At 41.8% G+C, this 25,114-nt stretch overlaps 1 protein-coding gene across 1 annotated transcript in view; it reads left to right on the forward strand.

The window, feature by feature from the left end:
* lztfl1 (leucine zipper transcription factor-like 1) overlaps positions 1 to 25,114 on the forward strand; it is a 35,112-nt gene that overhangs the window by 6,179 nt on the left and 3,819 nt on the right. The window contains exons 2-8 of the mRNA XM_080202366.1: positions 1,095 to 1,219; positions 4,744 to 4,938; positions 7,556 to 7,616; positions 10,150 to 10,221; positions 15,359 to 15,424; positions 15,531 to 15,608; positions 21,455 to 21,613. Of these exons, the coding sequence (XP_080058492.1) occupies positions 1,095 to 1,219; positions 4,744 to 4,938; positions 7,556 to 7,616; positions 10,150 to 10,221; positions 15,359 to 15,424; positions 15,531 to 15,608; positions 21,455 to 21,613 (756 nt within the window). The remainder of the gene's footprint in view (positions 1 to 1,094; positions 1,220 to 4,743; positions 4,939 to 7,555; positions 7,617 to 10,149; positions 10,222 to 15,358; positions 15,425 to 15,530; positions 15,609 to 21,454; positions 21,614 to 25,114) is intronic.

Genomic DNA, 25,114 nt, shown 5'->3' on the forward strand with positions numbered 1-25,114 from the left:
TTGGTAATTACATCAATAATAGTTGCTGGCAATATGATTACTGGGATTTATGAGATTCTAAACGATCTGAACCAATTGAGACACTGGATAAATTAATGAATGTCAGTTAAATTTTAAAGAAAAATATATTGCATTTTCCAATTCTAAAAGGAAATTTGAAACATGAACATGTTTATGGCAAGGGATTGCTGAACAGTAAAACCTGTTTTAAAATATTCTAAACATAATTATGAGATTGATTTAAATTAACACATGCAGATAAAAATAATCAAATCCATCTTATATTTTTCCAGCAACCATTATGATCAATAATGTTATATGTTAAGTGACCGATGGGATAAATAATGTTGGGGCTTAATGACTTTGCTTCTGATGTCTTAATAATCTGCACCTCACGGTACAGTACTGAACCAATTTTAAACCATGTTCTATAACAGGTTGCAGTAAGGCCACTAGAATGGCACTTGGCACTGCATATCATATTTGGCCTGGGCTGTGGAGGTGTTTGTGAAATCCCAATGAACTCTCCTTGCTCAGTTTTTAAGTTTCCTTTGTACTTTTTGTTTCTGTTCAGGCCGTTCCCCCTCCTTTTGGGGAGCCGCCCCCTTTTTCTTTGTCCGCACGTAATTTGAGTTTGTTTACTTGGTTTGTCCAGAAAATACCCCCTCCTTGCTTAGTTTTGAGATTTGAGTTGGAGAGGCATGTTGCAGAGGTGAAAAGTCTGTAAACCGAATACAAATATCAGACTTGGCTTTTACCCTTTTTATTTGACCTAGAAAAAATATTTTCAAACAAGGAACATTGATAAGTTTAATTGGGGGAAGAATTATTGTAGTTCATGGTTGTAAAGGAATTGAGTTCAGTCACTTACACTCCTGGAATTGATAATTGCCTGGTCAGTATTCTATTTGCTGTTATTGCAAATCTTGACTGAACATTAATATCATGAAAGAGAAGCAAACTGATGGTCAGGTTGATGTTTTGTTCTAATAGGTTGAAACTCTGTTTACAGTTCTCATGTTGAATGGAGAAATGAAAGAATATTGAACATTTGCTCTGGTTATTTAGTAAATTAACTGCATTTTTCCCCTCAGGCTGAACTGGGGTTAAATGAACACCATCAGAATGCAGTAATCAACTACATGCGTTTCGCTCGTTCAAAAAGGGCGCTAAGACTGAAAACTGTAGACTCCTGCTTCCAAGATCTGAAGGACAGTAGGTGAGTGTCACTTCTATTGGCTGTTAGTAAGAAGAATTTGTGAATTAATGATCTGACATCATGTGTAATTGCTAATCGGCTCACAGTTGGCAGGTTCTACAGATGCAAAATATTCACAACCACGTGATGTTTTAAAAGGCGCGGCACTAGAAGTTTGATAAATATAACCAAAACGTGGTTTTGATCTTTTGTGATTATCAAGATAAAGGTAATCTGGAAAATATGTTTTATCATTTATGAGTACCTAGTGTCAGTTTCAATTTCATGACACATCAGTTGTAGCCTGACAGTGTAAAATCCCTTATCTTGTACCTCAATAATGTAAGATGACGCTGTCCCCAGCATACCCTGTAATTCTATCTTTTACTCTCATTCTGTGCTTTTAAAACTCTATCTCTTACAAACTCTCTAACAATGCTGTAATTCAATCTCTTCTACACCCTAGCTATGACTGTAACACTACGTTCTGCACCTTCTCCATTCCCCCTCTATGCTTACTCTGTATTGCGTGCAAGAAACAATACTTTCACTGTATAATACATGTGACAATAATAAATTAAATCTTAACATCCATCTTAGAAAAACAGTTTCCTTTCCCAGTTTTTCGTTTTCCTCACCATTCTTTTGCCTCCTGGTTGAAATCCCCAGTGTGTACCTCAGGGTAAGCATTTTTATGATATGGATTTATGGATTAACTAGTCAATGTGGATTCATTTGCTATTGTGTAGCCCCTGAGAAAGGTTTTAATTGCTCTTCGTTGACAATGGAATGTATCTGAATACAGAACTTCTTTTACTCTGAAGACTGCTCTGACGACGACTTGTCCAGATTCAAAATGTTAGCTCTATTCTCTCTTCTCAGATGCTGGCAGACTTGCTGAGGTTTTCCAGCATTTTCTTCTTTTAATCTGTTTCAATCAGACATTGTGGACAGAATTTTAACACGCAATGGGCAGGTTACAGTGCAGGTATTGAATCCACAAAAAAAGTTGGAATGTCAGAAACTTGACCTGATCCCGCTCACTTCCTTCTTTAACTTGTGCATGTTTGGAGATGTGTGGGAAACCTCTATGGGTCTGTTATTTGAATATATTAATATACAATTACTTGCAAATTTAGTGCAACATTCCGGCTCTAACATCCAGAGCATAGGTTTCCTGAGTTGTGTGGAACTTGCCAAAGTCAATGAGCTGAGAACACAGAGGGGATTAATGGCTCTGTAAAACTGACAGATTGGAAAGCCATTACAGAATTAGAAGAGCACAGTTGCTTCCTTACCTGTGTGATAGACCTTTTGTCACAGGACTTACTTTGTTGTGCGCTCTCACTGCTTTACAGATGATTTCCAATGTTTTGGAAGTCATTTCTGCTAATTTGAATTTCACTCGCCTTGGTCTACATGTTCTTCACTGCAGCATGGGCTTATGCAGTTCTGCTTTTGACTTCTGAGGAACAGGAGCAGTAGCACTGGCAATGGGGGCCAAAGCGCAACAGTTGCCATTGGCTGCTTTGTAGAACAGAGGGGATGGACACATCTCAAAGGAGGCAATATCCCCAATAGAATGTACGTGGGTAGAGGATCAGCTTTCTCTACGTTACTGAGCAGCAGTGTCTCAGGAGGCTCAGCATTTCACAGCAGGTCCATGTTGATAGCCACAGCCTTCAAGGCCCAAGATCTCCTTCCCACTGGGCCAAGTGGCATAGATAATCAGTGACCAATAAAGTCATCAATTACCCTATATTCTTCACCTCTGGATCCTTGCAGAGACCTGCTGGTGACAGCATTTCATATCTGCTGCCTACAAATCCATTTCTCAAGTGATTGATACCATGAAAAACAGCACGGGTGCCCATTTTGCTTCTGATGAGGCTACTCGGAAACCAGAGGGCGCTCACGTTTTGCTGTTGTGACTGCATCTCTACAGCTACAGTGTGTTATGATCAGGTGAAGTGGGTTTGAATGGCTCCCCTCTTTCCCTACTCCTCCTCTTGTGAAAAGGATATACTTGGCACTTCAGTGAGTGTGTAACTGTTTATGTGCTACTATCAAAGGACCAATTAGTCAGATTTTCTTGAGTTTAACTAAGGAAGAGGTTATCTTTATTATACTTAACCCAGTCTAAGTAAAAATAAAAACGTTCTGACTTGCACACACCCACATTACAGAGTGGAAAAAGATAGATTAATTGAAGTAGGGTCAAGAGAAATAGTAGGGGCGTTACGGTACATAGTTTGATGACTTGGCTGGCTGCAGAATGAAGTCAGTAGACCTACTATTTCTCTCAGGGTTGCAATTTAAAGATGTAGCTGGCTGAATTGGTTGTCCTTCTGGAGACAATACTGCAGGATCGATGTCCTGCGGATGTCTGTCTGCAGCAGGAGTGCCCCTGGATGGTCACAGTCAGTAAACAGGGTTCAAAAGCTTGCAAAGTAGTTTGGAGAGTGAGGGAGAATGAGGGGCCTCGCTAGGGTCTTCTCTCATCAATGTCTCAGCTACTTTCTTTACTGCAGAGAAAGCAGAAGCTTAAGCACACAGAGTGTGGAGGATGGGTCACATGGCCATCACCCAGTGATTCAAACATGGTCATTAGTGTATTTCCCTTTGTAACTTAATCAGTTTATGTCAAGGGTCCCATTGTTCAAGTGATACGTTTTAATGGTTTGTCTTCACCAGTTGAATATCTTGGGCGATTGCCTTGATTGATGCCTTACTAATGAGCATAGGGTGTGTTGTTCAATCATATTCCCATAGTCACTATCCTTCATTGGTCTTTGCAGACATGGTCTCTCCATCTCAATGGACAGGAATGTGGGGGATACAATGATACAAGTTGGATAGCCATGTTTGCCTATGAGCTCAAATCATCTTTAGTCCTTTTTTTTTGTTTTTATTCCAATTCCGTCAAATCAAGTCCAATTCAGAGTCTCAACAAGTTGAGACATTCCCGATCCAAGCTGACAACACAGGGCTCTCACATCCTGTCTTGGGCTTGATCTACATGATCCAAGCTGATTAGAGTAGGCATAACTCCTCCAAGGCTTGATCTCATTTGCATCTTAGCCAAAGGGTTTCCAGCTGGTGAACTGAAGATCATTATCTAATATAAAGCACAGTTTTGTGCCAAGAGAATGACAGACTGTACACTTGTGGCAGACAAGTTCAACCAGCAGTCTTTGGTGTGCATAAGTCCTCTGTCAGTGCTTCTTCAGGGTGCAAAACCTCCTCCGAGTACTACAATTTTTCCTTCTGGCAAGTTCCAGAGTCTTATTGCACAAAAATACCAAGTTAAATCTGCCTCTGCACATATTCCAGCAGCAGTCTCAAAATAGGTGTTAAAAATAGTCTGTCAACATCCTATTTTCCCTAACATTGTAACTGAATAATGACCATTGTTATGAAGCGGGGCTAAAATGTCGCATGAAATTAATTTTACTGTAGAAGGAAAATACAGTGAAGGGTAGGTTTACAGTTTAATGAATTGGAAATACCCTGTGTTCTAATTGTCTTAATTTTTTGTAACTCAGACTGACTGAGGACACTTTCACTGTGGATGAAGTGACAGAGATGCTAGATGGGCTGAAGGTTGTGGTCCACAGTGAGGTAGAGTCTGAACTCATCAACACAGCTTACACTAATGTGCTGCTTCTGCGTCAACTATTCTGTCAGGCTGAGAAATGGTACCTGAAGTTACAAACAGACATATCTGATCTGGAAAACAGGTGAATCATTTACATTTTTTAAAAGTTCAAGTTTATTAATATAGGTGTGAAAAAAAATAAAATTCATACATGAACAGTTGGACGGGCTCAAAAAGTGTGTGTGACAAACTAAAGCCACTGGCACAAAACAGAATGGAGAAACAACATGTAATAAGGAAATAGAGAGGGATGAGAGATGTAATGCTAGCTAAGCAGATAAATGAACCATGTCCATAGTGAAATAGAAAAGGATTTTATAAATACTTTAGGGGTTAGTTGTAAAATAACATGATAACACTATAGAAGCATAGAATCCCTACAGTACAGAAGGAGGCCATTTGGCCCATCGAGCATACACTGACAACAGTCCCACTCTATCCCCATAACCCCACATGTTTGCCCTGCTATTCCTCCCAAAACTAGGGTCAATTTAGCATGGCCAATCTAACCTGCTCAGCTTTGGACAGTGGGAGGAAACTGGAGCACTTGGAGGTAACCCATGCCACATGGGGGAAATGTGCAAACTCCACACAGACGGTGACCCAATCCAGGAATCAAACCTGGCGCTGTGAGGCAGCTATGGTAACCACTGTGCCACCCCTGTAGCATAGCAGTTTAATCCATGCTTTGTTTCGATACCTACACCCTTGAAGTTGACGGGAAGCAGGGAGCGTGCGGGATGGACTGGAGCAAAACAGCGTTGGTCAGAAACCGGAAGGCTGCAGTATATGGTAATTCGGGTGGGGGATAATGTCAACTCCAGCTATCTAATAAAGTTAGGCTTCACGAGGCAAATATTAACAGGTCAATTTCTCATGGGAATTAGACAGGTTTATACATTTAAAAATAATCTTGGGAAAAACATTTGTCGCAAGTTTGTTACTTTATAAATTCTTAATTCTTAACCCCATCTAATTGAATAAATGGTTGGAGAAGACAACTGAAAGAAGCATTTTGAATGAGTTTTTTTTTTGCATTGGTAGATTTTGCTTAGTTGTATTTCTGTTTGTCATCCCAAAAAGGTTTTGAGTAAAGTGATTGGATTGCCTCAGGTTCTGCCTTGCAATAAGTTGATAACTGTGACTTAATGCATCTGGCTATCTCTGACTAGAGCTTCGTTTCTGTTGGTTCAACACTGATGACTGAAATGACCTAAAATGTTCATTCAGCAGTTTGATTTCAAATAATTTGTCCTCTAATATATTCCCTACCTGAACTAAACACGATGTAGTTGGGGCATGTAAGATTAATTCTGTAGCTTGCTTTCAAATTCAGAAACCCTTTTAAATCATTGTGTATCACACTTTTCCCGTTGCATTGAGGATCCTGGTATTGCAACTTGAGAAATGCATATACTTCGTTAATAACATCTCCTTCAACTGACAGAATATGATTCTGGGGGAAAACATCAAATTCAGGCTCAAGCTTTTGGTTGAGGCTGAGGTCCCAAAATCATTAATGATAGACACACACGCGTTTATATCTGGGGGTATTGTGGTGCTGTGGGTAATATCCTTGGCTCTGAGCCAGAAGGTCAGATTTGAGTCCCACCCCAGGACTTGATGGCCAAGGAAGTTATCTTTAAAGCACAGTCAAACAGGCCGAATGTCAACCTGCATTATCCTTCATACACACCAATGGCAGGAGGTAAGAGTGGGAGACACTTCTGGTCAGCCGTGCTTGATGCAGAGTAGTGCCCTGTGAAGCAATAAGCCTCTGGCAACAGGATAGTGACCTGTTCCAGAAAAAAGTTGCTTTACAAACAGACCAAAGTCTGCCTTGTGCGCCACTAGGTGTTGGAAGTGAAACAACAATTCCGAACTCTGTAATGTTTGTAAATCTTTATGATGTTCAGAGGAGAAAATTCTGGAAAACTGGCCAATATTCTGGGAAGTGGGACAAGGTGGTGGAAAAATCTTTGAAAAGTTGAAGTTTATTTATTCGTCACAAATAAGGCTTACATTAACATTGCAATGGAGTTACTGTGAAATTCCCCTAGTTGCCACATTCCAACACCTGTTTGGTTCAATGCACCTAATCAGCACGTCTTTCCGACTATGGGAGGAAACTGGAGCACCCGGAGGAAACTCACGTAGACATGGGGAGAACGTGCAAACTCCACGCAGACAGTGACCCAAGTCGGGAATTGAACCCAGGTCCCTGCCACTGTGAGGCAGTAGTGCTAACCAATGTGTCAAGGTGTCTAACCATTTTCTGAGGAACATTTGGTTTCCAGAGTGCTGGCTGGCATCAACATATCAAAACCCTAATCACAGTGATGTAACTTCCAACCAACCGTGAACAACACTGCTATCAGTTTGCAGTTGGAGTGTGTTTGTATTCATTCCTCAGCAACTGCTGAGTTGCTTGTGAGTTGGGGTCTGTGCAAAGGCAATCGATTAAAAACAGTTCCTCCTCTAACTTCAGAAAGCAACGTCAAGAGAGATTTGCAAATACTAACTTATAAGGAATATTATTAACTAGTCCCCACTGTGTGTGGGGCAGGCATTTATATTTGAAAGCTGATGCAAAGACTGTTTCTGTAAGCAGCTATAACTTTGTTAAAAATACAGCTACTCCATTTGAAAACAAACAGTTTTGATTGTTAATTGGTGTTTTTCCTTTCATTTCACTTCAGAGAACTCTTGGAACAAGTGGCAGAATTTGAAAAGACGGAATTTACTTCTTCGGGAAAGAAGGTGAGTTTAATTTAAATTTGGTAAATTGAAGTTTCATCTTTTTTTTTAAAATTAGGCTATTATTCGCCAAGCAGAGTATAGTGCCAGTTTTAGTGCAATATTGCTTGCCTCCCAAAACCAGCATTCTTGCTCATATCAATAATATATGACTGCTTGATGTAATGGATCTACAAATGAGGAGGGGTCAGAATTACACTGGACAATATGGAATAAAGTATTGCATTTCCTGAAGAACACAGAATAGAGGGTGTGTGAAAAGATGACGCACAGAACAGTAGTCTGTATTGATAAATCCAATGTCAGTACGTTGTTAGGGTCCAGATGAGAAACTCCAAGATATATTATGAAGTTAACCCACATCTCAACTGCTTTTGATTTCGGCATTCATGTGAGCATAAGGTGTTCTGCTCCATGTGAGTCTCTTGTCCCACTAGGAAGCTTTTATTTAAACAAACTATTTAACAACAGTGAAAATATAATAAAAACACTTAGCATAATTTTTACCACTTAAAATACTTAAACATGACATGTTTAATTCTTAACTGCTAGCTATTTCTATTAATTTCAATTTAAGCAACATTACCATAGATGTAAATTCCTTTTCAGAATCAGTTAGTAAGACAACTAGGCTTACGTGAATTCCCAGTCCTGCAGTGTTTTAATTCCTCTGGATTGACAGAGAGACACCCTTCTTCTGACTCTCAGATAGCACCCTCCAGAGGAAAATCGGTCTTCACACAGCAGAGCCCCAGTGAGAGAGAGAAAGAGAGAAAACACCTCTTGCCTTTTGCAGATGTCTGGAGGGAGATACCTCTTTTCTAGCAGGTCACAAACTTCAATTTCCAGAAAGAGAAGAGCTGCTGCTCCATTCAAATTCAAACAGAACTGCTTTTATTCCTCTGTAAGCCTAGTTCCACCTGCACACATGACAAGCACATGTCAATCAACCTAATTAAAACCTACTCTGAAAACCCCAGCTCATAACTCTAAGAATAATAAAAACGCATGAGAACTCTCTTGTAGCATAATTTCAACATTTGCAAGAATGAGCAGTAGATTATGGGGGGTTGGGGTGAGGGGGGTGTGGGTGGTGGTGCAGTCTAACCACATAATGCCTTTAGAGGCTTTATCTCCATTTTCCCAGGAGCAGGCAGCACTTTGAACCATCTACATGATCCACATGACATTCTTCAATCATATCATGGAAGTAGCATGACATGAACAAATTTCTGCTTTTGGGACATTTTCGCAGTGACAACAACTTCATTGCATTCAACTCTTGTCGTGCAGATGATAAATTGATTAACATTTCTCTTTTATTTAACTGCACTTACTAATATTTCGTGGAATATAGTTTTCCTGAAAGGTGAACATGGCTGATATTTTTTTCATTTAATTAAGTAGCAAAACACTGCAAGTAGATGGAAACCTGAACTACTCATAGAAAATAATGGAAGTGCACAGCAGATAATTCAGCTTCTGTGGAGAGAGCAAACAGTTGATGTTACTGATTGAGATGCTTCAGAATTGACAGGGGTGATGAATCATAGAACATAGAACATTACAGCGCAGAACAGGCCCTTCGGCCCACGATGTTGCGCCGACCAGTTACAAAACAATGACCCACTAACCTAAACCAATCCCTTTTCGTCCATAAACCTATCCACGGATCTCTTAAACGCCCCCAAACTAGGCGCATTTACAACTGCAGCAGGCAGGGCATTCCAATCCCTCACATATGAATGGAATCAGCAAACATTGTGAGAGAAGCACCATCAGGACATATGACTCCTATTTATTATTTATGAATATCATATTTTTATTTTGAATTGATTTGATTTGTTGTTGTCATATGTATTACTATACAGTGAAAAGTATTGTTCCTTGCGCGCTATACGGACAAAGCATACTGGACATTGAGAAGGAAAGGAGAGCATGCAGAATATAGTATTACAGTCATAGCTAGAGTGTAGAGAAAGATCAAATATGAGGTAGTTCCATCAGAACCCTGATGGCAGCAGGGAAGAAGTTGTTCTTGAATTGGTTGGTATATAACCTCAGACTTTTGTTTCTTTTTCCTGACAGAAAAAGGTGGAAGCAAAAATATTTGGGACTGTGTGTTTAATGCAATTCAGATCCCTTTAATGTTGGCATTAGCTATTCATTAATTTTAGTTTTATCCCTTAGATTAATTACTATGATCATTTATATATGCTTAATTACTGTTGCCCTTTGGTTTAAATCACTTCCCCTCCCTCTTCCTCTAAGTTCTTGGTATTACTATTGTCCCTATAAGAGAGCTGTTTTAATTGCCTCTTGTTTTTAATGGATTCTCACTCACTCTAATCTTTCAAGAGCATCCCTTGATTTTTTTTAAAAATGAAGATATTTGTAAATTTGCCTTCATACCCTCTCGCATACTATAGAAATTGTCAACTGTAGATTAGCACTAAACCAGCATGATTAAAGCTGTTCGTTTCTTCTGGCATGATGATCCAAAGTATTAATTTCTGTTCCCTGACCTTTGCTGCAGGCAAACTCAGAAATCATTAAACCCAAACTTGCTCCGTTAAATGAAGGAGGAACGTCTGAACTCTTGAGTAAGGTAAGACTTGTCTGAAAAAGTATGTGGTTACATAAATGTGGCTAAGATTGTTGTGTGTGACTGTTTTGAAACATTAATAAAACGTGCTAAGCTTAATTGACTTTTACTTACTTATTTGTTAGTGTCACAAGTAAGATTACATTAACAATGAAGTAACTGTGAAAATCCCCTAGAATCTAATGGAAGTTGAAAACAAGCTGTTCTTCAGGATTTGCCTTCTTGGTTTTGAAATTTTTGAGGAGATAACAAACTTGATAATTGTCTGTCTGAAGATGTTATTTATGTCAATTTGCAGAAGACGTTTCACAAGAATTGACTCCTCAGACTGTGGAGGTGTAGAGAGATTTAGGTGTGTGTTGCCCATAGTTCCAGTTACTCTTTTTTTCCAAATTCAATCTGAAAGGCTCTACCTGTTTGAACTTGCATGTTTTCTTTGGGTATTAACTTGAATGAATAATTTGTAAAGTAATTATATCTGCTGCAGTTGTTAGTGAGAGAATTGTTGTGTAATTCTGGGACATGTGACATGCATGGTCAAATCTAGGATTTAGTCTGGGTGTGTATTCTAGCTCCAAGATCTAAGGAAATCTAAATGAAAAGATGAGCCCTTCTCTCATAACAGAGCAGTGAGACAAGGTTGCCCACTGTGCATCCGTCTGCTAACTTTTAATATCCAGCATTTGGCTGTGTATTCTCAAAATCTCCTATTCATTAGTGGCTCATGTGACATGAGACAAGAAAAAGCTTACGAAGTTTCATGTAAGCAAAATAACTGTTTCCCCCAAGCCCTATGGCATTCTGCCACCTGCCTGCACATTCCTGATGGAAACAAAATCTAACCCGTTCATTTGCAAGTATTCAGTGGAATGTAAAGTATCTCGAGAAACATGCCATCACTACGTGCAGGACTAATGATATTGTCAACAAGATTTCTCAATAGTTTTTGCTTTCACCAGACTTTCCTCCTTGAAAAAAGGCAGAACTGCCTTTTGGGACACTGGATAAATGAACACAATCCTGGTCCCTAAACCTAAACAACGACAAGTTCCCTGTTCCTGACACTGATTATTGCCATTAGGTTATTAAGTTATAATTGCTAAATTATAGCCATTAACTTATTACCATTCCACTCAACTGTAGAACAGGTTTTTAGTGTTTAGGACAACTGAATTAGGGGAAAAACTAATTGTGTAATAAATTGTAAGATAATTCCTGAACAAAGTAAACTAATCAAACCCAGTGCCAAGGATCTGGGTTTGATTCACGGCATGGGTCACTATCTGTGTGGTTAGGTGCATTGGCCGAACAGACGCTGGAATGTGGCAACTAGGGGAATTGCACAGTAACTTCATTGCAGTGTTAATGTCTTATTTGTGACAAATAAATATGCTGTACTTTAGACAGAAACAATACTGTATTACAGGAGAATTGTATGCATAAGTTATGATTTTAGAATAAATTACTTTGTTATTAGAAAACATAAAAGAAATAATCTTGCACACAGCACCTGAGTCTAAATTTTGTCAACCCTCAGTAAGGGAGAGGGTATCTAGGATGTTTGCTTCCAGACCTGCTGCTGATAAATTATGTGGCTGCTTCTCTTGTGTTCCATCATGCAGCTTGCTTCCCATAGGTGGCACTACAGGTAAACTTTATTTTTAATGTTGGGCAAATCACTGAGGTCACTGGCAATTAACTTCTACTGCAGCTTGACTGTATTCAGTTTTATATTTATTCCTCTATTCTGACCTGCCAATTCTCATTGATGTCCCTAGCTCAGACTCCTGGCTACATGTCCATCCTCCCTTTGACAATGGGTCATCTGGACTCAAAACGTAAGCTCTTTTCTCTCCTTACAGACATTGCCAGACCTGCTGAGATTTTCTGGTGTTTTCTCTTTTGGTGTCCATTCTACTGTTTGCTTGGCCTCTGGGTTAACCTCTTCTTGTCCCGCTTATATGTTTGGCCACTCGTCTGCACCCATTCTGGCCCACTTCCCAAGTCTGATGCCTGCACAGCCCTCCCTCACATAACTTTGTTTCCCAGCACTGAGCTTGGAAACTAGTCATTTTTTTAAAAGTGTTTAAAACACTATGATACACACTTTAAGTTTAAAATTTCAGGTTCACAACTTGCTAAAAGCTTGGGGGAAGCTGAAATATGGGTGGGGTTTGATGAGGTGTCTGTTGATGAGAGGAAAGGAGGAAATAAAGATTTGCATTGATATAATGCCTTTCATGATCTCAGGATGTCCCAAATTGCTTTACAGCTGGTAAAGCCCAGGAAATGTGGCAGCCAATTTATGCATAGCAAAGTGCTTTAGAATAGCAGTTCCCAACCTTTTCCTTTATGCAGATGACTAGCTCGTCATCAAAGGCTTTTGCGGACCTCAACATTTGCAAGTAATTTTAAACATCGTTTTTAAGTAGCCTATGATTGACAGGAGTCGAATTTATATATCAGCAGGTATTAAACTTGGCTATTTCTAATAGTTTATGGTGCATGCACTCAAATACATTGCACTTGTCACAGCTCATTTATCTGCAGTAGGCCTAGCAGTGGAAACCGATATCGCTTACCGAATGAGAAGACTGATGTTGTTTCACAGACGTCAAATGCTGGCTGTCATATTCCAGTGATGGCAGTCTCAATTGCAGATCTGGCTCAATATTAAGTTTATTCCAATATTTAGCCTTCAATGTGACAAACTCCATAGGTTGTAGGAAAAGGCATCAGAAACTTGACTGCCTTGTCAGACAGTTCTGGCTATTCCGGGGCAACTTTAAGCCAAAAAGTCAGTCAGGTGGTTCTGAGAAAAGTCCAGCTTTAATGCACTCTGTCACACGACAGTTCCACAAGCTGTTTCGCTCTCTCAAGGTCAGGCTTGCAAGGATGTCATCAAGGCTTGCGAAAGGATTTTGTATTCAGTCGAACTTTGTGTCGGGAACAGGGAAGCACTCATGTAGCCATGTTTTCAAACTTTGCAGGTGTTCTCTGATGAGCTGGCACGATGGCACAATGGTTAGCACTGATGCCTCACAGCGCCAGGGGACCCGGCTTCAATTCCCAGCTTGGGTCACTGGAGATGGCACCTTCTCCCCCGTCTGTGTGGGTTTCCTTCAGGTGCTTTGGCTTCCTCCCACACTCCAGAGATGTGTGAGTTAGATTGATTGGCCATGCTAAATTGCCCCTTATTGTTGGGGGATTAACAGGGTAAATATGTGGGGTTATAGGGATAGGGCCTGGATGCAGGCTCGATGGGCCGAACGGCCACCTTCTACACTGTAGGGATTCTATGTCTGTTTCACACTGTTTGGAAGCTGCAGTGGCCCAAAATATCTGACAGATTCTCAAATGAGCGGTAATTTGATTTATCAAGACGTCGCTATTTTCTTGATCATCGTTTCTAGTTTGCCCTGCATATAAAAAAACTTGTCTGCAATAAAATCATTGCTTAAAGTTTCTGCAGTTTGGAAATTCACTGCCTGGGGTTGATAATTTTGCACGGATCAGTGCTGAAGGATTGGCCCCTTTCGTCACCATCTACAAACTCTGAACAATGACAAGTCAGTTGACCAGATTTAGTTGCTGTTGAAGGTGGAATTTGTTGACCAAAGCACCTGTGTATAGGGTGTTCTGGACCTGCTTTCAGCTCATTCTTTTTTGACCTTTCAAGCAGCTTTGTCGCTTCTCCTGCAGAATTGAGTGAGGTGTACGGATAAGCAATTTCATGAGGTCTGGGCACTGCAGCATTTGTTAGGGCAGCACAGTAGCACAGTGGTTAGCACTGCTGTCTCACAGCGCTGGGACTCAGTTTCAATTCCCAGCTTGAGTCGCTGTCTGTGTGGAGATTGCATGTCCTCCCCATGTCTCCATGGGTTTCCTCCAGGTGCTCCAGTTTCCATCCACAATCCAAAGGACGTGCTGGTTAGGTGTATTGGCCATGCTAATTCTCTCCCTCAGGTGTAGTTGAACAGGTGCCGAAGTGTGGCTGTTTTACAGTAACTTCATTGCAATGTTAATGTAAGCCTACTTGTGGCACTAATAAATAAATTTTAAAACCTGTCAAGGCTGAACACATTCTTGTATTTCATTATACTTATCATATTTCTTAAGTCTGCAGTAGAAGGCCTTTCTATCTGCCCTGATTAACTACTTCAGCAGGAATCTTTGAGGCCCTGTCCTTAGTGTCAAGTACGCTGGATACTTCTGCAACTTTTTCAACTTACTTTCATATAAAATTACATCTTCAAAAAAGTGTTTGTCTGTATGAGATACAGGTAATTGTATTATTTCCCCTCCATGGATCGCCTGCGGACCCTCGTGGACTGTGAGTGATCTGTGGACCACAGGTTGGGAACCACTGCTGTAGAGACACTGATTGCCTGGGTCATCACATTGCTGTTCAAGTGATGTCAATTGAGATATAAATATTGGCCAGGGCGTGGGATAACTCACTTGCTCGTCCTTTATATTAGCCTGAAAGGGCAAACAGGGTCTCAGTTTAACATCTAATTAAAAACAAAACTGCACCTCTGCCAATGCAATGTTTCCTCAGTGCATTGAATCCCTACTGTGCAGAAGGAGGCCATTCGGCCCATCGAGTCTGCACCGACTCTTCAAAAGAGCATTTTACCCAGACCTACTCCCACCCTATCCCTGTAACCCACACATTTACCATGGCTAATCCATCTAACCCACACATCTTGGGGCATTAAGGGACAATTTAACATGGCCACGCTACGTAACCTTCACATTTTTGGAGTGTGGGAGGAAATCCGTGCAGACACGGGGAGAACGTGCAATCTCCACACAGACAGTCACCCGAGGTCGGAGTTGAACCTGGGTCCCTGGCACTGTGAGGCAGCAGTGCTAACCACTGTGCCACCGAGTCGGCAGTACACAGGGATGTCAGCCTAGATTTTTGTGTTCATGAGCTTGAACCTTCTGACTTTGGCAAGGATATTACCACTCAGCCGCAGCTGATATACCAGAGAAAGTGAGGCCTGTGGTCTTGCGGAAGAGAAATTGAAGGAGATATCAGAAGCCAAAGTGTTTTGAATTGATTTAATGTGTGACACTGATTGGGTGTTGTTATCTGCATGTGTTTCACTCTGATTTCATTTGATATGCACAGGAAATTACAAGACTCCAAGATGAGAATGACAAGTTAAAGGCCAGACTCAGAACTGTCGAAACACAGGTAAGAATGAGCATTGACCATCTGGGAAGTTTAAAGAATGTATTTTGTAACCAGTTTTATACCATACGGATGTGTGTCTGACAATGTTTAATCACTGGATTTTTAGGCTACAAGTGCACTCGAGGAAAAGCTCAAATTAGAACAGTTTCTGAAGGACTTGAATAAAGTTCCAGAGGATCAAAAGGTAAGGAGAATTTAAAAGTCCATAAATTTAAGACAGAACAAAGGGGACAGAGTTTATTGAAAGAAATTTGTTAAGCTGTGCAGTGTATTAAAGTAAAGTAAATGTATTAGGGGAGTTAGCGATTGAAGTAGAGACTCTGGGGTAAATTTTGTGCAAAGTAAACTTCAGGCAGACAGCAGGGCACACGCAACGGCCCCAATAATCCATGCAGACAGAGAATGAGCACAGCAGGCAGTCTGTGACTCCCAACCAAGGCAATACCGACTGGAAAAGGGTAGGTGAAAGCCAATCTTAGGAGGTGGAAAAGCCCCGTTTGGTAGCAGCCCAGAAAAGCCCATTATCTCTGGATGAGCTGAAAACTCCCGGAAGCGATGGTTTACCTGCAGAGTTTTACTCAGCATTGTGGGAGTTGTTGGGCCCAGACCTCCTGGAAGTATATGAGATATGCTTCTGGAAGGCAGCATGTTAGAATCCATGAAGAAAGGCATCATTATCCTCATCTACAAGCAGAAGGGGAAAAGGGAAGAAATTAGAAATTGGCAACCCATTTCACTATTGAATGTGGGCTATAAAATTCTAGCCAAGGTCATCGCCAACTGGGTCAAGTCTGCTGTGGGGTCAGTGATCCATCCTGATCAAATCTGTGCTGTACCTGGCAGGAAGATCTCTGATAGCCTCGCGCTACTCAGGGATATGACCGCCTGCTACAGGACGGGCAGGTGGAAACCCTTCTCATCAGTCTAGACCAGGAGAAGGTGTTTGACAGAATATTGCACAGCTACATGATGGATGTGCTCTCCAAAATGGGCTTTGGGCAGGGAATCTGCAATTGGATCCAACTGCTCTACACAGATATCAGTCGCACAATTTCAATCAATGGGTGGGAATCAGATAGGTTTCAGATCAGGTCTGGAGTCAGGCAAGGCTGCCCTCTCTCCTCTATCCTTTTTGTGTGTTGCATTGAACCCGTTGTGAAGGGGCTCAGAAGGGACCCAGGCATCAAAGGGGTTACAGTCCCAGGCAGCGGAGGCACGCAGGTCAAAGCCTTCCTGTACATGGATGATGTGGCTTCTTCTGCCTGCACCCCTAGTCTGTTCGCAGGCTCCTCCAAGTCTGTGAGCAGTTCGAGCTGGCCTCAAGAGTCAAAGTCAGCTGGGGCAAGAGTGAGGCCATGTTCTTTGGGAACTGGGCTGACAGATCCTTTGTCCCCTTCACTGTCAGGGCAGACTACCTTAAGGCGCTGGGGATATGGTTTGGAGCGGCAGAGGCATGCACCAAAAACCGGGAAGAGCGCATTGCCAAAGCGAGGCAAAAATTGGGCTTGTGGGAACAATGCTCCCTCTCTGTCACTGGAAAAAATCTGGTCATCTGGTGCGAGGTACTGTCCATGTTGTTGTATGAAGCACAGGTCTGGCCTATCCCCAAATCCTATCCAGCAGCAGCGACCCAGGCCACCTTCAAATTTATCTGGCGATCAAAGATGGATTGTGTCCAGAGCGAAGCGATGCACAGATCTCTAGAGAATGGAGGGAAAAATGTTCCAACGCCACCCTCATCCTGATGGCCTCCTTTGTGTGCGGATGCACCAAGCTGTGTTAGATCCTTGGTACACTAACAGCAAGTGCTTTTTGAGGCTCTACCTGTTCCCAGGAGGATGGGTCTGGCCACACTGCCGCAGAACACTCCAAGTAGTTGGACCGTAGAGCAGTACCTGTCCTTTGTGGAGAAAGTTTTCTGGAAACACACCTTTGACCACTTGATGATCAAGCTGTGGTCAGCACATAACGTCCAGAGGCCCTGAGAGAAAAGAAGATCGTGGATCCTGTCGGACAGTTCTCTGAGCGGGCTGTCAGTGCCATCTGGCAGAATGCCTCATCACCAGAACTCTCAAACAAGTATCAAGATCTGGCTTGACTGGTGGTGAGAAGGGCACTCCCCGTCAAATCCTTTATGCATGCTCGAGGTCTCAACATCTCCACACGCTGCCCTTGAAGCGGCTGCAGGGGTGATGAGACAGTCGCACACCTCCTTGTGGAATGTGCCTCTGCAAAGAAGGTCTGGAGTGAGATGCAGTGGTATTTGTCGAGGTTCATCCTGAGCAGCTCGGTGACGCAGGACTGTGTGCTGTACGGGCTGTTTCAGGGGACGCACACCGAGACAAATATCAACTGCTGCTGGAGGGTCATCAACTCAGTGAAGGACGCTCTTTGGTCCGCCTGAAACCTACTGATCTTCCAGTTGAAAGATTTGGCGTCGACCGAGTGTTGCAGACTGGCACATTCCAAGGTCCAGGACTACGTGCTGAGGAACGCGCTCAAACTTAGGGCAGCTGCTGCAAAGGCACAATGGGGAAAGGCCACCGTGTAAAGCCTTTCAACCAAAACAGACCGAGGGCCCAGTAACTGTAGAATAATACCTTGGATTGCGTAACTGTGTGCTAATCTGAAAAACAATACACAGGTAAACCTAATTAATGAATGTATATAGTTTCAAGTACTGAAATGTACTGAATGTAATGCCCTATAAAGGAACATCTTTTAATATTGGAAAAATGACTGATTTTTTTTTTGCACTGCAATTATTGGATATGTTGATTTGCCTATGAGAATTTTTATGAATAAAGTATATTTTTGAAATAAAAAATTAAAGCTAAGATACAGTGAAATCTGACAGTCATATGGTTTAAAAATTGAAATGTAATGTCTTGTAACTAAGCATTGTGTAGTATTGTAAAAATGTCTCTTTTGCGCTGTTTGTGATGATCAGATATGTCGTTTTGCAATTGCTTATTTGAGAGTTTTTTTTATGAATGAAGTATATTTTTGAAATAAAAAAAGTTAAAGCTAAGATGCAAATGAGATCAAGCCTTGGAGGAGATATAATGTCTATTCTAATCAGCTTGGATCATGTAGATCAAGCCCAAGACAGGAGGCGAGAGCCCTTGACATTGGATCGGGAATGTCTCAACTTGTTGAGACTCTGAATTAAACTTGATTTGATTGAATTGGAATTAAAAAAGTTAAAGTTTATTTATTAGTCACAACTAAGGCTTACATTAACACGGTAATGAAGTTACTGTGAAATTCCCTTGGTCGCCATAGCCCGGCTCCTGTTCGGGTCAACGTGCCTAACCAGCTTTTACCCTCTAAAAGTAAATTAAAAGTTTCTCGCATAATTCCTCTTCAACCGGATGTCCAGTTGATACTTTGCTGATCATGTGCTGAACCCAGTAGCCCCTCCTAAAGTGGTAATTGTTGTCCTTTTTACGTCATAGGACTTAAATTTTAAAAGGCTTACAGTTTGATTCAGGTTGCAGTCCAGCTTTTTAAAAAAACTAAATTCAAATTGAATCCAATTCATGGTCCCCATGAGAGGGGCAAAAAAGATCCAAGCTGACAGTCTGAGGGATTGTACCCCATACTGGACACTCCAGCTGCCTGTAGTCATGTATTAATGAATTGGGAGAGGCATCTGTTCAAAACCAACTTTGGATTGCTGGCAGACAAGAAAGCCTATCTGAGTCAGACTGTACATTCTTTTAAATTGGTGTCCTCTAATATAAAAAGGACGCCACAGGCCATTCTTAGAGACTAGTAGGTACAGCACAACAGGTGGTTTTGTCCTACCAATTTAGTGGCATTTTAGTGAAAATCTACCCCCCTCTAAATATTTAAGAAGCAGTTGGATAGATGCTTGAAGGGTGTTTGTGAACAGGGCAGGTACACAGGATTTGTATTATGATTCACATGGAGGATTAACAACACACTGATGCCACCTGATAACAGCCTATTTGCATGTTGTGACGTGTGTAATAAAATATGTACCAGGCATTTCTATTCCTGTCATCTTGGGTTCTTATGTGAATTACTTTTACCAAAAATAAACTCGAATCAGTAGCCTGGGTGAACATCATACAATTAGTTATCTTGTACTTACATGGATCTGCTTTGTTGTGTAGACTTTTTTTAATTTGACTTCAAACACCAGGTGGTGCTGAAGAATGAATATTCTTGGCAGTTTTCAGGCTGTATCTGTGTTTGCCAACACTGCAACTTCCAAAGTAAGCCACTTGTTGGAAGGTGCTTCAGGGATGTGGAAGAGAGTCATAGAGTTGCACAGCGCAGAAAAAACCCTTTGGCCCATCAAGTCTGCAATGACAATAATTACTACTACTAAAGGCACGCTAATCACATTTTCCTACTTTTTAAAGGCAGATGCTCCTTTTGCAGTCAGAAAAGCAATCTTCCATCAGGGCACAAGGTATTTTCTCAGGACTTACCTGTTTTCCTCCAAACGGTTTCACGTCCTTAGCAGTTTTTTTATGCCACTGACTGGCTTTAAACTGCTGGTTGTAGCTTGAAGCATGGCTTTTCCACTATTCTGTTCAAAGTATAGGCACTCCACAAACTACTTATCCTTTGTCCCATTTCATTATCAGGAAAAAAAATTCACCCCATGGTATTGAAGATAGCAATGATGGGGGTGATTCTGCCAAAAGTGCGGAACTGGTGGGAAAACTGTTCCAGATCATGACACTTTTTTCAGTGCAGGGTCAGACCTGAATCTCCGCACTCTGTGCACTGCAGAGGTCACAATCAGGAATCTCATTAAAAACCCAGAGGGGTGGGGCCTATTCGCACTGGAGTCTGATCGTTCTGGAACTCTGTGCATACGCAGTGGCTCTGATCTGTCAGTCTCCCCGTTTGCTGGCTAATCATGTCACCCACAACAATTCCCCGGGTCAGCCCTGACACCCCTGCCCCAGAGCGCCCCGAAGTCCAGCCACCCACCTCCCCCACCACCCCGTCCCCAAGCAGTGGTGATTCCACCCCACGCCCCCTCACCCTGGCAGACACACCCCCCATCCCTGGGAGATAGCACCTCCTTCAGCCCACCCCAATTGCTGGCCTCCCTCCAGCCCTGACTGATCCCCATGCGTAGTGGCAGCAGGACCCCCTAACCCCACCAATCGTCCCTATGCCCTGCCCACAATAGGCCCTGCCCCCTGGACAGTGCCAGGGTGCCCATGCTTGGGGCACACCACCCCCTGCTGCCCGACGACCTGGGGGACCCTGATTGTCCCTCTTTTATTCTGGCAGTGTTTCCCACTAGTTCCCCAAATGTGGGGAGTTAGTCGGAACCCCGCCAGAATGAAGTACTCCTGGCGGGGTGGGAGATACTGTCAGGCTGGCAAGTTCCGTGCCGAGCCCGATAATCACATGCAAAATGTATTTAAAATACATTAAAAAAAAGATTCAAATGACTTGCCTCTCTTCCTGCTGGTTTCCAGCGCAGTCTCGACTGTGACTGTTCTCTGGAATCCCGTGAAATGGCCGACGTGATTCTCTGGACCGGACCCACCAGAAGAGTTGATGGTTCAGTGGGAGAATTGAGCCTGCTGGCTGGGATTTTTCCAGCCCTTCCCATGGTGGGAATGGTTGCAGGTGGGAAAGAAGATTGAATGGATTCGGCAAAGGCCCATTGACTTTGGGCAGTGGATGGGTTCAGAAAATCTGTACATTGTTTTAAATTTTGAAATATGTGTGTTCTGAACCACCTGTTACCACCTAGCAATGCTTTATTCAAATGGATTATTTTTGTCTATGTTGTATGTTGGTATAGAGTCAAATTTTAATTGAAATGTTCTTGCTCCCTACTGCTTTCCTGACTGGTGTTTTGGTATGTACTATTTACAAATCTACAGACGAGAGCGACTTGCATATATCTGCATGTGAAAGTACAAATTGTGCACAATGGTCAACGGAATTTAATTATCTCATTGCTTTTTTTGTTGTACAAAAGTTTCAATAATTTTCCTTTTTTCTTAGTTCGAATTAAAAACACAGGAAGTTGCTGTCCTTGAGGAGACATTGGCAGCGTTGAAGGCCGATTTTGAGAAGAATCTAAGTGTGAGCACTGAGCGGCAGAAGAGCCTACAGGATAATCTCATTTCCACTAAACACGATCTACTCAAAGTACAGGAACATCTCTCACTGACAGAAAAGGTTTGTATTGGGAACCTCGTGATTAAGCAAAAGTAGCTAAATGCCCCCCACTGCTGAAAGATGGGGACGTCTTGACAAATACATGAATAGGACGGGAATAGAGGGATATGGTCCCCAGAAGGGTATGGGGTTTTAGTTCAGTCGGGCAGCATGGTCGGTGTAGGCTCGGAGGGCTGAAGTAGCAGAGACAGTGAAGCAGCACGTTAATTGTTCTGAATGGTAATAAGAACAATTTTCCAATTTGGATACATAGAATATTTAATACAGGTCAGGTATCTTTTATCTGTAAATCTGAAAACTAAACAATTTCAAAAGCTGCACTTTTTTCTGAAGCTTGTCGATCTTGAAAGTGTGAAGCCCAGTTGCTTGTCTTGCAGTTTTTGTGGCAAACATGTCAAAAAGAGACTTCTTCAAGTCCCTTGTATTTATTCAGTGATACATCTTTCTTTTCTAACCATTTTACTTGAGATCAGGTCTGTCCAACACTACCCACCCCACCAGGCCCCTCTGTCCAGCCCACAGAGCCCGTGTTCAAAATGTCACCAAGTGAATCTGAAGATTCTCCAAATAACTTTTCCTCCAATCATAGGCTATTTCTCCTCCACTAGTGAGCCAATCAGCAGCAAATGTGGGAGAGAAACAGTCTCTGATTGGAGATGCAGCTTCCTTTAGCCTGGGGTCTGAAAATATGGTACAACCTTGTTGGTAGATCTGTTGAGGAGGGAGGTTTTCTAGATAGGGATGGGGAGAGGGAAAAGGGTCAAGTGGCTGCCAAGTGTCGGGTGGAACTGGCTGTTGAACAGGGGAGGGGTGTGACCGCCAGATGGTGGTGAGAGTGTGTGTCTATGCGTGGTTGAGAGAGTGTATGCATGTGCAGGAGAAAAGGTGTGTGTGTTTATGAGAGCCTCTCTCAACCCCAGTTTCAAAGTTCACACTCGTCCTCACCACACACACCAACGCACTTGCACCACCTCATACAGTGGGTGAGGATGAGTAAATAATACCTAGAGTGAGCCAGAAAAATATGATTTCGCCCTCTCATAATCTAATGGTCATCTCCATTAATTACTCTTGTTTTAAATTATTAATTTATTGTTTTGACATTGCTTTATTTTTGCTCAGCAAATTACTCCTTTTTCTCACACTTTGAACATGTATTTGAATCAAATGTTAATGTTAGGCCAAACCTTATCTAATTGAAATTTGCTCATCAGCCCCTTGAGTGCAAAAAAAAACTGAAATCTAGCCCCCTGTATGAAAAGATTGGACAAGCTTGCATCGAACTATAGCTAGCCTGGGTTTAAGCTATTGTAATATAAGCTTATCTGACTGAAATGCAATTGGTCTGGAGGTTTTGGATAAAGGTTACTTGATCTGTATAGCGTGGTGCAATTTCATCTAAACCTTGTTCAGGGTAATATATTGCTGATCTGCTAAGCTAATCCTCCATTATTAAAAAAGTTTTATTTTATGGGATGTGGGCATTGCTGGGTATATCAGCATTTATTGCCCATCTCTAATTGCCCTTGGTGGTGAGCTGCCTTCTTGAAATGCTGCATTCCCTGAGTCTAGGTATATCCACAGTGTTGTCAGGGAAGGAGCTCCTGGATTTTGACCCAGCAAGTTAGGATGGCGAGTGGCTTGGAGGGGAATCTCCAGGTGGTGGTGTTCCCAGGTATCTGCTGCTCTTGTCTTTCTAGATGATAGTGGACATGTGTTTAGGAGGTGCTGCCTAAGGCAACTTGTTGAGCTCCTGCAGTGCATCTTGGCGATGGTACACATGGCTGTCACTTTTGTTGGTGGAGAGATTCAATATTTGTGGAGGGATTACAATCAAACAGGCTGCTTTGTCCTGGATGGGTATTGAGCATTTTGGGTGTTGTTGGAGCTGCATTCATCCAGGCAAGTGGGGAGTATTCCATTACACTCCTGACTTGTGCCTTGTAGATTGCGGACAGGCTTTGGGGAGTCAGGTGGTGCGTTACTCACTGCAGAATTCCTTGCCTTTGATCTTTTCCAGTAGCCACAGTACTTATATGGCTTGTCCAGTTGAGTTTCTGGTCAATGGTAACTCCAAGGATGTTTTTAGTGGGGGATTTAGTGATGATAATACTGAGCAAGATGGTAATGTAGAAGGTACTTGCTGCTTTTTTTCAGATTTGACTTTTGAAGTAAATATTAGTGAATTACTATAGATACACTATATCTTAAAATGAAATGAACCCTACTGTCATTGACAAGTGCTCAATAACAGAAAATTTTGGGATCACTCAGCAAATTAGTCAGTTTCTGTGGAGCGATTAGATGAGCTAATTTTTCAAATGTGGTAATTGGAAGATATGAGCTGTAGTTAAAAAGGGAGGAGGAGAAACGCAAACACACTGCCAAGATATAAAAAAATGAATGATGTGGAACTTCATGAGAAAATATGAGGTGGTTAAATGGTGATATTAACATGAAACAATAAGAGACATAGTAAGAGAAATATTAAAGGTGTTTATGAGGCATAGAATGAACTGCTGAGGTGGTCGAGAGAAATGATGATGATTGAAATAAAGTGCGAAAACTGGCAAAGTAGGGAGGAGCATGGGAGAAGTTTAAATCATGATTCTACACACTGGGTGCAGATTGCTCTGCAAGTGTAGTTTCAAAAGAGGGTTCTCGCCCTAAACCACACATATCCCTCCTGTCACTCTGTTCCACCCTTTGAAATACTGTCACACCCGTTTGACACTGCTAACATTTCCTGCTAAAGATAAAATCTATGGTTAGGTCAGAAGTTACTAAAGTGAGGCCAGAGGGTTGTGCAGTACTGAACGGAACACTAAGATGCATGAAACATGCACTGAGCTTTACTGGAACAGTGCAGAGGGTCAAAGGTTGAGAGATCAAAGTGGTTTGGGGAATGGAAGTGACTGCAAGATCACAACCATGGAGAGAGAACATAGATACCTCACATGCGGGCCATCTAATCTGAATTTGGTGTTTCCAGTGTTGAGGCAATCACACCATGAGCAACAAATACATTATACCAGTCTGGTGGAAGTACATATACTTTTTTTCTGTGCCTTCAGGGGAAAGTGAAGAGGCGGATAATGAACAGGGAATTGTGTCTTCAGGAAAATGAGAGGAACCAGAGTGAACTGGCATAAACGCAGGAAGCTAGAATTGTCTGGTCTTTTGCTTCAGAGTGTAGAAACAGCGATATTAATGAGCAACTAAGGGTTTCAATCAAGGTTTCATTGAATCACTAAATGATGAGGCAATTCAGGCACAATGTAAATATCAGCATAAGTCATGCATGAATTTCTTAAATATTTTGCATTAAAACACATTCCTCATGCTGTTGTTTCAGCAAGTGTGTCAAGGAAATTCCAGTGCGCTTTGTACAAATAGGAATAATATAAAATCATCCTGTAAGAATGAAGGCCATTGACAGCGAAATGTAACATTTGAAAAACAATAACCTCACCTTCACCACAATTGTTTTTGGTGTATGTT

This window comes from Carcharhinus amblyrhynchos, chromosome 2 (genome assembly GCF_965287045.1).
Source record: "Carcharhinus amblyrhynchos chromosome 2, sCarAmb.v2.hapA, whole genome shotgun sequence".
NCBI lineage: Eukaryota > Metazoa > Chordata > Chondrichthyes > Carcharhiniformes > Carcharhinidae > Carcharhinus > Carcharhinus amblyrhynchos.